This window comes from Doryrhamphus excisus, linkage group LG9, assembly GCF_037039965.1.
Source record: "Doryrhamphus excisus strain RoL-2023G ecotype Guam linkage group LG9, RoL_Dexc_Guam_v1.1, whole genome shotgun sequence".
NCBI classification, from domain to species: domain Eukaryota; kingdom Metazoa; phylum Chordata; class Actinopteri; order Syngnathiformes; family Syngnathidae; genus Doryrhamphus; species Doryrhamphus excisus.
This window is the reverse complement of record NC_136365.1, coordinates 3,392,092-3,406,978: the sequence shown is the minus strand read 5'-3', so window position 1 is coordinate 3,406,978 and position 14,887 is coordinate 3,392,092. Positions and strand designations below refer to the sequence as shown.

The 14,887-nt window shown below is 42.6% G+C and overlaps 1 protein-coding gene across 6 annotated transcripts in view; it reads left to right on the top strand.

Moving 5' to 3' along the window:
- adgrl1b (adhesion G protein-coupled receptor L1b) overlaps window positions 1–14,887 on the top strand; it is a 30,664-nt gene that overhangs the window by 4,259 nt on the left and 11,518 nt on the right. For 3 of the 6 annotated variants that reach the window (XM_058083768.2, XM_058083789.2, XM_058083759.2), the window contains exons 2-12: window positions 5,657–5,776; window positions 7,699–7,912; window positions 8,311–8,420; window positions 9,264–9,278; window positions 10,362–10,569; window positions 11,643–11,907; window positions 11,984–12,323; window positions 13,027–13,317; window positions 13,739–13,842; window positions 13,924–14,109; window positions 14,221–14,259. In XM_058083768.2, the coding sequence (XP_057939751.2) occupies window positions 5,707–5,776; window positions 7,699–7,912; window positions 8,311–8,420; window positions 9,264–9,278; window positions 10,362–10,569; window positions 11,643–11,907; window positions 11,984–12,323; window positions 13,027–13,317; window positions 13,739–13,842; window positions 13,924–14,109; window positions 14,221–14,259 (1,842 nt within the window). In that variant the 5' untranslated portion in view covers window positions 5,657–5,706. Of the gene's footprint in view, window positions 1–5,656; window positions 5,777–7,698; window positions 7,913–8,310; window positions 8,421–9,263; window positions 9,279–9,594; window positions 10,570–11,642; window positions 11,908–11,983; window positions 12,324–13,026; window positions 13,318–13,738; window positions 13,843–13,923; window positions 14,110–14,220; window positions 14,260–14,887 lie in introns of those variants that run through there. The other 3 variants (XM_078793203.1, XM_058083778.2, XM_078793204.1) reach the window with 2 other exon arrangements.

Here is a 14,887-nt window from a genome sequence, read left to right as displayed (position 1 = left end):
TTGTAAAACCTGGAGATTTCCAGATACCGCGAAAGCGCTATGAGTCACTGGGACACAGTGAGCTGTTATCTCCGTGGATGCGTGCCGGGGGTAGGATTACAAGCTTGATGAATATGTGAGGAACCTTATCAACATTTAATCAACTTTCTAGCTGCCTTGAGACAATTTTGGTCCTCAGGTGAGAGCAAGTCTACCTCGGTTTCTCATCCTACTCACAAACTCAGCGTGTTGACACATGCAGTATAAATAGAACTATACATGGTAACGAGCGACTACCTGTTTTTAAGGAGACTAATATGAGATGATACGGGGAGTGGGCTGTTACACACAGGGAGCCAGAGGTGTACAAGGTGTACTAGCTGCAAATGTGTCACATCGATTGTAATGGTTTGTGACTGTGTAGTCATCTGAGAGAAAGGAAAGGCATGTGATATGACAGATTCCATGTACTCATTTATTAAGAAGTACTTTGATAGTATCAGAAAGTTGCAAGTCCGGTCTAAAACTTAATAATTCGGGACAATGGAATTAAGTTACTGGACGAGTGGTTACTGCGTAGGCCACACAGCTAGGAAACCCAGGTTCGATTCCCCCCTTGGGCACTTTTGTGTGGAGTTTGCATGTTCTCCCCGTGTGTGCGTTGGCTTTCTCCGGGTATTCCGGTTTCCTCCCACATTCCAAAAACATGCTAGGTTAATTGGTGACTCCAAATTATCCGTAGGTATGAATGTGAGTGTGAATGGTTGTTTGTCTATATGTGCCCTGTGATTGGCTGGCGACCAGTCCAGGGTGTACCCCGCCTCTCGCCCGAAGACAGCTGGGATAGGCTCCAGCATGCCCACAACCCTTGTGAGGATAAGTGGTATAGAAAATGGATGGAATTAAGTTACAATTTTACACATATAGAGAAAAAATATGCTTTGCATAGGGTAGAGAAAGGAAAACTTGGACGTAGAATTTGCATGTTCTCCCCGCGCATCTCCAGAAAACATGTTAGCTTAATTAGCGACTCCAAATTGTCCATAGGTATGAGTGTGAATGGTTGTTTGTCTATGTGTGCCCTGTCGCGCGAAGTCAGGTGGGATAGGCTCCAGCACACCCCCGCAACCATAGTGAGGATAAGCGGTATAGAAAATGTTACTTTTGTAGTTGTGTTAGCATTTTTCAGGGTATAAATACTGTACTTGGGCGTTGTGATACAATAGCAATACTATAGCAATACGGTATCTAAACTAATTTGTCAACTGCAAGCAATTTGATCCAATTTTTGGGTGCGTATTGTGCTTGCGACTGCATCCGGCGACAAATGCTGCTGCTCTTAACAGTGGCGTGCATGACAATGTGATGTTGGTCCTAATGCATCCGACTTGGCCTTGAGCCTCGCCTTTGTTTCCTGCCTACAACAAACAAATGACTGACATGTGGCGACACCTCTATTCCCTACAGTCACGCATCGACCAGACAAACACACAAGCTCTAAAACCCCTGTAAGTGGTTTGGACTGCAGCCTCAGCCCTCTGGGATCTGTCGAGGTCGACGAACTGAAACACTTGACTATATATTGCACACGTGGTGCAGTAGTGTGATTTAAAATCCTTTTTTTCATATGTACATATTATGGATAATACATTTTTTCTCTCTGTTGTGAAATAAACAGACAGGAAGTTTTGTCTTTCCCTCATCCTTTGACTCCTCTTCACACAGTTACGCATTCACGCGTCCATTAGCAGCACAACACCACACGCCTGTTTTGTCACTTTGTACTTTATGGCTAACTAGCCTCAGGCATGCTGCACTCTGAAACCAAATGAGGGGGCTGTTACTCTCTGTTGATTTTTATGGTTGATTTTATTAGAGTGTGAATCTTTGTACCTGTGAGATTGACATCATTTTCACTCATTTCCACTAGTCTGACTTTATTGGCTTTGACATATTACTGGCTTCCAGGAGAGCAGCTTTGTGTATCTCTGCCAAGTGATTGCCGTGTGTGGCCGTTGGCACCTATTTTCTAATGTGAGTGTAATTTACAGCTGTAACAATTAATTGACGAATCAATGATTAATCCATTGTCCAATTAATCATCAACTGTTTTGATGTTTGATTAATAACCGTTGAATATCTTTGTGTTTAAGGCAAAACAAGATATTCACACACATCAGCTTTGACTTTGGAAAGCTGCGATTGAAATTTTTGCCTCTGGTGGTTTGGTTCATAACCGGTTACTCCACTAATTAAGAAAATAATTGTTAGTTGTAGCTGTTGTGCATTCCTGCCACCTACTGGACTGGAGAAGTCTATTATTTGGTGCAATGCCATAATTTTTTACTAAAACCTGAATCACATTTCTTCTTTGACAGAGGTCTGTCCTTAAGTGGAGTTGGGCATAAAATATGCAACTAATCTCCATGAAACCTGACAGCAGGCACATGTGCCTGACAAAGATCCCATTAAATTTTGGTGAGAATCTGAACAAAGGTGAACTTGACCTGACTTATACCTCGGACAAGTGGGGCAGTGACCGACCACATCCAGCAGACGGAGGATGGTAGTGGAACAGTATGGTCTTGCACGTGATGATTTTTTAAAAATCAAACAGGCAATACAGACATGTCTAGGATCAGTCGGCCTTGACGGACGCCTGTTCTCCACTGAGTACACTTGTAATTGCGTACATGTTCCAATAGTTGAGGGTTGGGGTGTGTGGGAGTGGCACAGCGGGGGGGTTAACAGTGCCGCACTTTGAAAATCCTGATCTAAACCACTGAGTACACTGAAAATTATATTTTTTTCCATAATCCCAAAAGCAGTTAATAATTTTCAAAGAAACATATTTGAATTTGTGGGGAATTATGCATACAGTCGGGTCTTACATTTCTGGACTACCTGCAAATGGTGAAAATCCACAAAGTAATTGAGGCGCCCGTATAAATGTCTCTTTTTGCTTCTCTCGTTGACGATGTTATACTTTCTCATCCTATTTCAGTTCAACATTTACAATAAAAGTGACTGTTGGAATTATTAGATTAGATTGAGCTCCAGAACAATCCAGGTTTAAGCCCTAAATATGCCCCACAGATTCGATCACTCAAGTATTTTATGTGATATAAAAGGCCACTGGGTTGTCCTGGCACGTCTACATAATCCATACTGGTTGTCTGTTGTAATCCCAGTAAGGATTTACGATCATACAGTATATTAAAGAGACTGTCCCTCTTCTACTCTAAATTACATGTTAAAACAAAAAATATATAAAACATATATATTACTGATAGTGGTTTATAAGAACAGATTGAATAAATAAATGTCTATATTTGTCACAATTCAAAGTTAAAATTAACGTTCGAGTCAAATATGACTGCCCTTCATGACTTTCAATCACAGTTACACGATACACACAAAAGCAATTTTGCAGTCATTGTGTGGTTACTGATTCTGATCAATGATAGCTAACATTACTAGCTCAATTTTGCCAAAGTTGCTATCGTTAGCCGATAGCAAACATACATGCCTGTATCGGAGCAGATCGAAAGCGCCCTCCCCGCAGCCAAGGCGGACCACTTGTTTATCTTTTGTTTACCGAGTTCGAACTTTTGAGGCTGTAAGAAAATAGACTGTGGAAGCTAGTCTCACTGTAGAAACACACACAAGGTGCACATCATGTTGAGTAGGATGGGTGGATGGAAAAAGTTTTTTGTGAGAAAAAAATGCCCTATTTTGGGAGAATAAAAATAAAAAAAATATTTTTGTGGACTTGCCAATGCTTAATCGCAAATATGTGAGGATCCTTTGTACTGTATTACCTGTCTTTTACTTATGTAATCGCATTTACTTCTGAAGGTGGAAAAAGTGACGTTTTTTGTAGTGTAAGCAAAATGTCACAGTGGATTTAGGTGTGTGCATTTATGTACATGACTTTCTGTCTGTGTGTTTGTGTCATGTATTTCACTCCAGGCCCACTCATACACACACTTTCATTTAGATTGCTGTTCCTTCAAGTAGGCCGGCCGGTGGCCCGGGGCTGCATCCTGGTTGTAGGCAGGGAGTGCGATGCTGTGAACAGGGGGACTGGGTGTGTGGCTTTGTCAAGGCCCATCAGTGTCCTTGCTCTACTTACTCTGCACCAACACTTAAGGGTGTGTATGTGCATGTGTGGGTACATGTGTGTAAAAGAGAGCGAGGAGGGGGGGCTATGCAAGCAAAAGAACATGCTGCCATAAGGCTTTTTGGCTGAGATGAGACATTTATGTGCACTCGTTTTCTTAGTACGTGTTCAGTATGTGCGTGTGTGATAACGCTGGAGAGGATCTCATTCGAGGGAGTCATTTTATGTACCAAATTTACTGTGTGAATGAGTATGTGTTCATGTCATAAGGCTTTTATTGTAGGTGTGTTGGGTCAGTGGACTAAAAATCAAAAGATACCAGTTTTTTCTAACAGCTATGGTATTACATGCTGTGTGTGCATGCTCATTATTAAAATCAGCAGTGTTTATATGGAAGACGTGGTGGGAATATGATTTTATTTAGGCATGCTTGAACTTAGAAATCAGATGTAATCTATCTAATATTCCCCAAAGGGCTGGAAATACATGTGTGTGTGTGTGTGTTTTTGCACCGAGCACGCACTCTTGCTCTAGTCTAGTCTAGTGCATGTTGGACGTTTGTTGAGGAATGACCTAAATCTGTCTCCCGTCATTACCAAACCTTGAGTCTCCTAGAAATGCAAGTCACAAATAAACACACACAATGACTAGAACAACACTATAACACACAATAACATATTCACTCCCTCACAAACACACATACATACTTTTGAGTTGTTTTTTTTTTTTTACTGTGACATTCAACACATCATCCAAGCCAAAAACTAACCTTCCCCTGAAGTCAATTTGGTACTAAGTCCTCAAATAGCCTTTTTCGATGATTGTCAGGAAACAGACACACACACACACATGTTGGGTTCACATTGAGGAGCCATTGTCCGGTTGTTTGGCATGCTGGTGTGCATGCATCACATGTGTCCCACGCAATGTAACAGCATCACACGTTCACCTCCATTCAACTGTAACGTTCACCGCTCCTTTTGGGGGGAAGAGATTGCCTCTGCTGCATCATTTATTTAGGATTACTGAAAAGTGGCCTAATGTGCGTGCATGTGTGTGTGTGTTTTTGTGTGTTCTTGTCAAGCTGTGTGCGGATAGAAGGATTACGGCTGTTTTTTGGGTCAGTGGCCAGTGTTGCTCCGGGCTAACTAAGGACTTATAACACAAATTCACACATATTTACAAGTGAAAACGCAGACGTCCACAAACCCAGCATGTCTCTTTGCTCGCTCACTCTCTCCCTCCCTCCCTCCCCAGACGGCACTGGGCTATCACCATGGTAACAGCAGATTGAGAGACTTTGCTGCACGATTGCTCAATTGTTATGTTGGTTTCTCTCGCTCAGTCCTTTCTGTCTGACTGTTATTCTGCTCTCCTTCCATCTGCTGCATTTCTCATATGAGCCCCATCACTGCTGCTGCTGCTGCAGAGTGTTGTTGACCAACCAGGACACACGGACACACACACACACACAAACATGGTTATCATGCACAGAAAAAGAGGATGCAGCTCTTCACTGTCCATGTCACACCTCCACCTCTGTTTCCTCCCCAGGCTCTTCTAACACGGCTGGTGGTGTGACGTCTAAAGTCTTCCTTCCCAGCATGGCGGTGTCATTGTGGCTCTTCGCCGTGTGTGTGCTCACTTTGGCTCACATTGCCCCCTCCAGCCAAGGTAAGCTGCTGCCAAGGTGCTGGTACCTGAATGGGTAAAAATACCCAATAAACCGGTGTGCCAGTTTGTCGTGACATCATCATGACAAAGGGGCATTGGACTACCACCCCAAAACCAAGCCAAAGCCATATTGGCAAAGTTTATGAAAGGCAGCGACCTACATAAACAAAAGATTATGAACACATTTGAAGCATGGCCAAGGGGAGTGTTTCAAAGCTGCCTGTAGCAGCTCCTTAATAAAGCATCAGTCATTCAGCACCATGGAGAGTTGCGACACACCAGCAGCATACTGATCACGCCGCCTTGTGCTCCCGTTTAATCCTCGTACGCCAACGACCTTTTCATGTGTACACGCCACTCTGCTTGATGTGAACAACCAGATTTACCTAATGCTAATGGGATTTTCTCCAATAACCCAGGTTTAGATGGCTTAATATCTCAGGTGAGTTTACACACATTTTGTATATGCATGTGGCCAGAAACTAAATCGTACTACTGATATTCATATTATGTTTACTGAGCATCCATATTCATTAATATGGTATTTGGGTGAGTGTTAATCAGGGGCGCTTGTGTACACGCAAGCCCGGTTTCATGAGCATTAATGTCGGCTCTTCTACAAAAAGCATACCACCCTAATTAGTTAACACCCTGTGCATTTTGAAAATAAAGCTTTATTTCAAGGAATGTTATGAAATGTTAGGAATGTTATTGATTTCACGTTGCAACGTAGACACGGATGCCTACACCTAGCATTAACATTTCCAAACTCAAAAATAAAAATGTTAGCTTTATTTTTTGGTAGTGGCCTTAGGCATCGACCCCGTTGCAGCTCCGGTTTGGCCACCGGACGCATTCCGCAAGATTGAAATCCCTGTTGTAGTCTACCACTAGAATCCATTTGGGGTCTACCTTTTTTTTGGACGGCGCAGCCCGAACACTCTGGTCAAGCTAATGGTCAGATGCCTCAAGGTCGAAACTTCTGGTGCATTCTAAAATAAAGTCAATCTGGAAGTGCTGTATTAGGTCTTTTTATTGCTTGTACACTTGCGGTACGTCAGAAATGTAAACATGAAATCATTACCGGTAACGCAGGGTCATAAAGTGTCTGGCAGGCCATTACATCACATCACTACTATCTAGTAGCTAGTGCACCTACCCTGCGGCGTGCCTGCTAGATGTGGCCGGCACACTTTGCAATTTCCGTGAGCAACGCAATCCGGTGCTGCGCTGCGCACCCACGCCTCCATCGCTCCCACCGGCGAAAGTGGCAAAGATAGAGGAGATAAGGCATGAGAAATTTAAACACAGCCGAGTGTAATCTTAACCAATCAAATGAACGCTTCTCATTGTCTTTAAATGCGCAGGGCCCACTGAAGTGCCACAATGCGCAGTCACATTAAATTCAGCAGCAGGCTAATCCAGGCCTCGCGCTTGTGATCCACTTGCAGTGGATAGGAGAACCTTTTATGGTATATTTTCAGGATCTCCTCCTCATCCTCCTTGTATGTACTCCATCTTTTCAGATTGTAATGGCCCCCTAAATAAATAGATTGTATTTTTTAATACAATTTCCCATATTTCTAGCTACATCTATTTAGCTGTTTTTAGAAAGCACATACCATTATAGGGGTGGGTGCCATGACACAGCCGTATGTGTAGATTTTAATTTTGCTTTCAATATAATGAAGTATAACAATTTAAGACTAGAATAGCACAAAACTAGTACATCATTGGAATCCGTTGCTATAATTATGTACATGTGACGGTAAAAAAAATATTATCCAGCCACAGTTCCAGAAACAAATTAACTGTAGCTTGACATTGATTTAGTACATTGTTAATGCCTTTTTCTTCTCTTGTACTTTTTCACCCTGCTCTGCCAAACCTCATTCTTCCCTTCTTGTGTTTTTTGTTTACAGCCATGTCTCGGGCCGCTATGCCATTTGGGTTGTTGCGCAGGGAACTGGCATGTGAGGGTTATCCCATTGAGCTTCGTTGTCCAGGAAGTGATGTGGTGATGGTGGAAACCGCCAACTATGGACGCACTGACGACAAGATTTGTGATGCAGAGCCCTTTCAGATGGAGAACACACAGTGTTACCTTCCTGATGCATTGAAGATAATGGCCCAGAGGTGCGTATGTGTGTGCGTGTTCATCCATCCACTAGCTCTTTATTATTAAAGATGCAAATCAATCTGTCGGGTGCAAGATTGGATGCAGATAAATCAATTGGAGCCTCTGCAGCATGCAACACGCTCCTGCACATCACTTATGCAGACCCGTGTTAGAGGAAACATTAGACCCAGCAAATGCTTTTGTTGTGAGTTGTGTGTTTGTGTGCGTGCAAGTGCAATAATCACTCCAGCTAAATCTGGCTCCACCATTAGCTGTGTACTCAGCACTGTTTTCCTCGAAGAACAGATCAATATTCAGGCAGAGGAGACAAACGGAGAGCCCTTTGCTTCCCTTTTCCTGTATATTAATCACTCTCTTTCTTTCCCTTCCCACTTCATCCATCACTCTTGTGCAGGTGTAACAACAGGACGCAGTGTGTGGTGGTTGCAGGGGTGGATGTCTTCCCGGATCCTTGTCCTGGAACATACAAATACCTGGAGATCCAGTATGAGTGCGTCCCTTACAGTGAGTATGAATGTGTATTTTATGCAAACACTACTATTCATACATGAAAAACGGCACATGAGCACATTAACTTGTGAGTTTTACAATACACTATATGGACAAAAGTATTAGGCCATTGCACCTACAGTTAGAAGACTTTGGGAAGACGTTCAGACTTGGAGTTGGACCTCAAAGAGATCTCTGTTTAGTTCACCCCAAATATGATCCACACCAAACGAAAAATATCCTTGACCAAATAGGAGGGTCCAAAATGTAAACTGATGTTTAATTGATTGATGAAGGGGTGTGTCTCAATACTTTTTGTTCATGTAGTGTAAAATCTACTTTGTTATAAATGTAAGAATTTATTCTTCATTTTTTTATAACCTCTTCGATTCCTGAGATGCTGTCTCTCCGCAGAGAATGTGTGCTTAAAATACAAACAAATACTTTGCATACTGTATGTCTCCTCTGTGTGAGTGTGTGTATGTATGTATGGGAGCGTGCACATGTGCACGTGCGCGTGCATGTGTGTGTTTTCTTTTCCAGAGTCACGCCATGCACGGGAGTTGCTCTCTTTTCTCCACAGGAGTGCCACTGAGAGATTTAGGGGAGGGGAGGAGGAGGGTGGTGGGGATAAATGGGGGTAGGGGTAGGGGGGGTAGTGATGGGGGCGGGGGTGGAGGGTTTGGGTCTTGTAATTTTTGTGAGAATGGAACTCATAATCTGTGCAATTCTTTCTTTACTTTCTTTTTTTCTTCTCTCTGTTTCTCGCTTGCATTCTTGCTTCTTTCATTTCTCCTTTTCTTTCACCCTCTGATTTCTCTTTCTTTCTCTCCCTCTTTTTTTCCTATGCTTGAGTAGAAGTGGACCAAAAAGGTAAAGACAATACACTGTAGCATCTTGATCTCTCCTTACCCCGACCCCCCCCCACCCACCCCGTTTCTCTCCTTCTCTTCCTCTCTCCTACCAAATTCTCTCTTCCTCCTACCCAAGGACGTTGTTTGTAGTCATACTGGATGTTGCCCCCTTTTTTCATTTCCTCCTCAGTTGTTTTACTCCATTTCTTCCCATCCCTTGTTGTACGGAAATCTGTGCTTTTATCTAATTTAATGCAGGTTTCGCACATAGTCTTTCTTTTCTCTTCTTTCTCTTTCTCTCCTGGTTGTTCTCATTGCACACATAAACACACCAGCTATAACACCTTTCTATCTGTCCTCCTTTCCTTCCTTCCTTCCATCCTCTTTATGCTTATGTTACCTTTTCTTCCCCTATAGGCAGAGCCCCTTATTTACCTTCATAGGAAACATAAGACCAAATGTGTGTGATGTGTCTGGGTGTGTGCATACCAAGCACTGCTTATATGTGTGTATGTGTCCGTGTGTGTGTGTGTGTGTGTGAGTGTGTGAGTGTGTGTGCATGCCTTCTTGCATGCCAGCGTGAGATTGTACAGTAAACATATGTGTCCATATATTTATATTTTGACATGTGAGTGGACCAAATCGTTGTGCTCAGTGTAAACTAACCTGCCCTCTCATTCACTTTAAGGCAAAATGTAGCCCTGCCCTCTACGTCCCTGATTCTACCTCACACCGCACTAACCTACATGCCCGCACACATGTAACATACTCACACACCTTTCATTGCAGCGTCCCGTTATATTACTCACTACACAAACACATGGACACACAGTTACACACAGACACACACACACACACACGCTCACTTTTATGTCTCGTGTCTTGCTGGACGTTTGAGATCAGCACGTGTTTTAAAGCCCTCTGTCTCTCCTCTTCTTTGTCTTTCTTTAATCTCATTGCATCATCTGCACCATTTCCACGCATTGATCCATTTGCTCCCACAATCTCTCTCTCTCTCTTTCTATCTCTCTCACCAACTATCATCCATCCATATCCTCTCTCCACTCTCTCATCCTTGTCTTTGAAAACTCCCATCTCCCAGTTTTCGTCTGTCCCGGATCACTGCTCAGCATCCAGTCACCTTCCTCCGTGCTGGAGGCGGAGCATCAATCGGGGGCGTGGTGTAAGGACCCCCTGCAGGCTGGTGACAGACTATATGTCATGCCATGGACACCCTATAGGACCGAGGTGCTGTACGAGTATGCTTCCTGGGACGACTACCGGCAGAATCGAGTCACCACTACATATAAGTGAGTTTCACCAGTCAAGTCAAGACTATTAAAACAGCTGCAGATCCAGAACCTCCACCCCCCCCCCCCCCCCCCTCCCCCGGTGGTTTCCAGTGGCCATCTTGCTTACTCAGATGCTGTAATCACAGTCCATTTAACGTCTTGGCTCCAGGCCCACTTTGATGGAATTTCATTGAAACTCCATTTAATTATTAATATGTTTTTATAATATGTCTTTAGTGTATTTTAGATATATAGATATAAACTACAAGGCTAAAAATAGCTGCTTCTATGTCTGGAAAATTTCAAGTTGCATTTTAGGTTATGAAAACATTCCTCAAATGTGATAAAAAGTTATGTGTTGTTGTTTTTTTTATAATGAGGGTGATATTTTTTGGTTTAAAAAAAATATAATTTGGACAGCACTTTTAATATATTTGGTCTTGTTGTGTCAGTCACAATGGAACTGCTGGTAGAATCCCATTTGTCTATTTGTAACCTCTTGTTTTATTCTTTGTGAACCAGAAAGTAGACACAGATAGCTCAACAAATGTATTAGAGTAATTGACTTTTTGCTTTTTTGAGTAACAATGGAACCAAAGTCAATAATGGTATGTAAATGCTATTAAAAGAATGCATAAACACAGTGAGCTACAGTTTTCGTAGAGGGGACCTATTATTCTAATTTTTCGACCCTTTGTATTGAGTTGTGGTCTCCTATAGAGTAGTTACACACAATAACCCGCACATGAAACATTTTAGATTTTCCAGAATCTGCACCTATTCCAGCTGTATTTACTTTTATTTGTCCTTCCTGCCAAAATGTTTTTATTCAAAATTAATTTATTCCACCCAGGACCCGCCACCAGGCATGCCGTACCTCTGTGACATCACAAAGGGGCATTTTAACCACGCCTTTTGAAACCAAGCGTTTTGAGCCATTCCAAATGCGCAAACCTCATTATCTAAAACTTTGGCATCATTTAACACGAGAATACAACATTCTAATTACATTTATAGGTCATAAAAGTGGAAAAAACCATAAAAGGTCACCTTTAACCTCCTGATTTCCTTGGTGTCTTCTTCCTTCACAGGTTGCCAAGCCGCGTGGACGGTACAGGCTTTGTGGTATACGACGGTGCCGTGTTTTACAACAAAGAACGCACACGCAACCTGGTCAAGTACGACCTGCGAACTCGCATTAAGAGCGGAGAGGCAGTGGTGGTCAATGCCAACTACCATGACACGTCACCTTACCGCTGGGGAGGGAAGTCAGACATTGATCTGGCGGTGGATGAGAACGGCCTCTGGGTGATCTACTCCACTGAAGCTAATAACGGACGCATCGTGGTCAGCCAGGTAGCACAAATGAAACTTTATGAGGGGCTAAGCTACAGAAAATGATATATTCACCTCTCTTCTTTTCACCTCTTAGGTGAACCCGTACACGTTGCGTTTCGAGGGAACATGGGCCACCGGCTTTGACAAGCGTGGGGCGAGCAACGCCTTCATGGCCTGTGGCGTGCTTTATGCAGTACGCTCAGTCTTCCAGGATGATGAGGGGCAAGCAGATGGAAGGGTCGGCAACGACATGGTGGTGTACGCTTATGACACCAGCCGGGGCCAGGAGCTGCCGGTTCAGATTCCGTTCCCCAACCCCTACCAGTACATCTCTTCCATAGACTACAACCCCCGAGACAACCAGCTGTATGTGTGGAATAACTACTACGTTTTGAGATATCCGCTTCAGTTCACCCCACCACCACCCACTAAAGGTGTGTAGAGACAGAATTTGGACTAGTGGAACCCAGGGGTGCCCAAAGGGCGGCCTAGTTCGTTTGCATTTTTTTTCTCTCAGCACATTCTACAAAGAAATAATAAATTAAACGAGAAAAAAATAATAATAACAAACAGCAAAAATGAGAAAAAACAGTAATTTTACACGAATAAAGGCAAAATATTAGAAAAATAAAGTTAGAATATTTAGAGAAAATAACATAAAGCTGAATATTAAAGACTACACAATTTTTTTAACAGTTGTAACATTATGAGAAACAAACAATAGAATAACAAAAACAAAAGAAAAGGAAAAGGAAGCAATTTTAGGAAACGGTACAATTTATAATATGACAATTAATTCATAATGTGACAACAAAGAGAAAAAATGCAAGCTTGAAATATTTCTTTAAAAATAAAAATAAATACAAAAAATGGAAAAATGAGCCAAAAAAATGGTACAAATTGTATTAATATTAATAATTAATAATATTAATTGATATTAATAGTATGCTTGTCACCATTGACACCAACCTTTGATGCGGGCTGTTTTTTTTAGTTATAAGTAAGGACTAGTTTAAAAAATTTTAAAGTCCCTTTGCATCATTTGATTTTTTTGTTGGAAAAAGTTTGGGCACCCCTGGTGGAACCAGACCCTTTGAGGAATAAACAGAAGTCAAATGAAGTTTTCTATCCCCCCAGGCCCTCTTTCTTCTCTCATGACGACCGTCCGCTCTTACACGGCAACAGTGGCGTTGAGTCCGGTGCGGCCATCAGCCTCCCATCCAGTGGGGGTGATCAACCGTGGGCCTTTTGATCGGCCGATCACAGCCATGGTACCCCTGACGCCTCGTCCCCCTTTGCGTGTCCCCTTGGCTCCAGGCGGCCCTGGGCAAGTGGGTGGATGTGAAGGAAGAGTGGCACGAGGGGTACAGTGGCCCCCCACTCTGAAAGGGGAGACAGTAGAGAGGCCCTGCCCCAAAGGCTCACTTGGTAAGTCAACCGTTTGAATGTGTGTGTGTGTGTGTGTGTGTGATGATGCCGGCGTTTCATTGCTAGTGTGTGTGTGTATCTTGTTTCCCATTGAAATGTAGTCACATGCCCTCTCTTTGAACTCCCCCCTTCACATGACCGACAAGAAACAGTAGTTTTACTTTTTAAAGTCACGGGCTGTCAACTCTCGCTGTGCAGCTGTCTTCTCCTCTTGAGGGAAAGTGACATTTTGTGTGTTGCACATTGTGTATTATTCTGATCCTGTTTTGTGTGTAAAGTTAGAAATATTGTTCAACTGGAGGATCCCTTTTCATCATATTGTTGACGTGACTTTGATGCTATTACAGTCAACAATGAAGTAAAGCAGCATTTCTAGTTATTTATATTTTTATATTCTTCTTCTATATGTCTTCTTCTGCAGGTATCGCATCCTACCAATGCATGCTTTCTCCGGTGAGCTGGAGCTCCAGAGGTCCTGACCTCTCTAACTGCACCTCTCCCTGGGTCAGCCAGATTTCACAGAAGGTCAGTCACATAACCACACCTTGTGCAAAAAGCCTAAAACTAGTGAGTACTATTTTAAATGTCAAAAATTAAAAACTCCAGATCAAAAGTGGAGAGAACGCAGCAAACATAGCCGGAGAGCTGGTCAACCTGACCCGTGGGCGGATCTACGCAGGTGATGTTAGCATGTCTGTCAAGCTAATCGAACAACTACTGGACATTTTGGACTCTCAACTGCAAGCATTGAGACCAGCCAATAAAGAGTCTGCAGCACGGAACTACAACAAGGTGAATGGCTTCTCAGATTCATGCTGATGTGTACTTGACCTTTTGTGGAGAACAGGACCGAAATGTCAGCCTGGATAGTTGTAACACAAATGTTGTTTGCTCTCTTTGCAGTTGCAAAAGAGGGAACGCACATGTCGTGCTTATGTGCAGGTAATGGATGTATGGATGGACAGATGGTAGAAATGTATTATTCATCTCTTTGCTTTTTTATGTGTATGTTTTTCTTGCTTTTATATATAATTTATTGAAAACAATAGTGTTAGATGGATGAATGGATGAATGCAAAAGCATAGATTGAATGATTTTCACATGTCGGATGACAAATAAATGACAGCTTTATGCCCCACCAAAAAACTGACTATTTTCTAAGGCCCTTGTCAGTGATGGGCCCTTAGAATAGTTATACTTTCTTATTCCAGCAACCCTGATAATAGCTGATTGGATATTTAGATGGATTAATAAATGGATAACGTGCAGCTGGATGGATGCAAGACATGTGTATGGCTGGATGGATGGATGGATGGATGGGGCAATGATGTGTAGACCAGATGGACAACTGGACCGATGATTTTGATTCAAGAAATTGACTAAGGATTAATGACTGATGGATGGATTAATGGACCAAGGGAGATATCAAACATGGTCAGACAATTGAAAGGATTGGTGGATGGATGATGGACAGATGGATCAATTAATCAGATTGGATTGAGGTGGATTGACGGGTTGCTGGATAATGGGCAGGAGAACCAATGAAGAGATAATGGATAGACTGATGGAT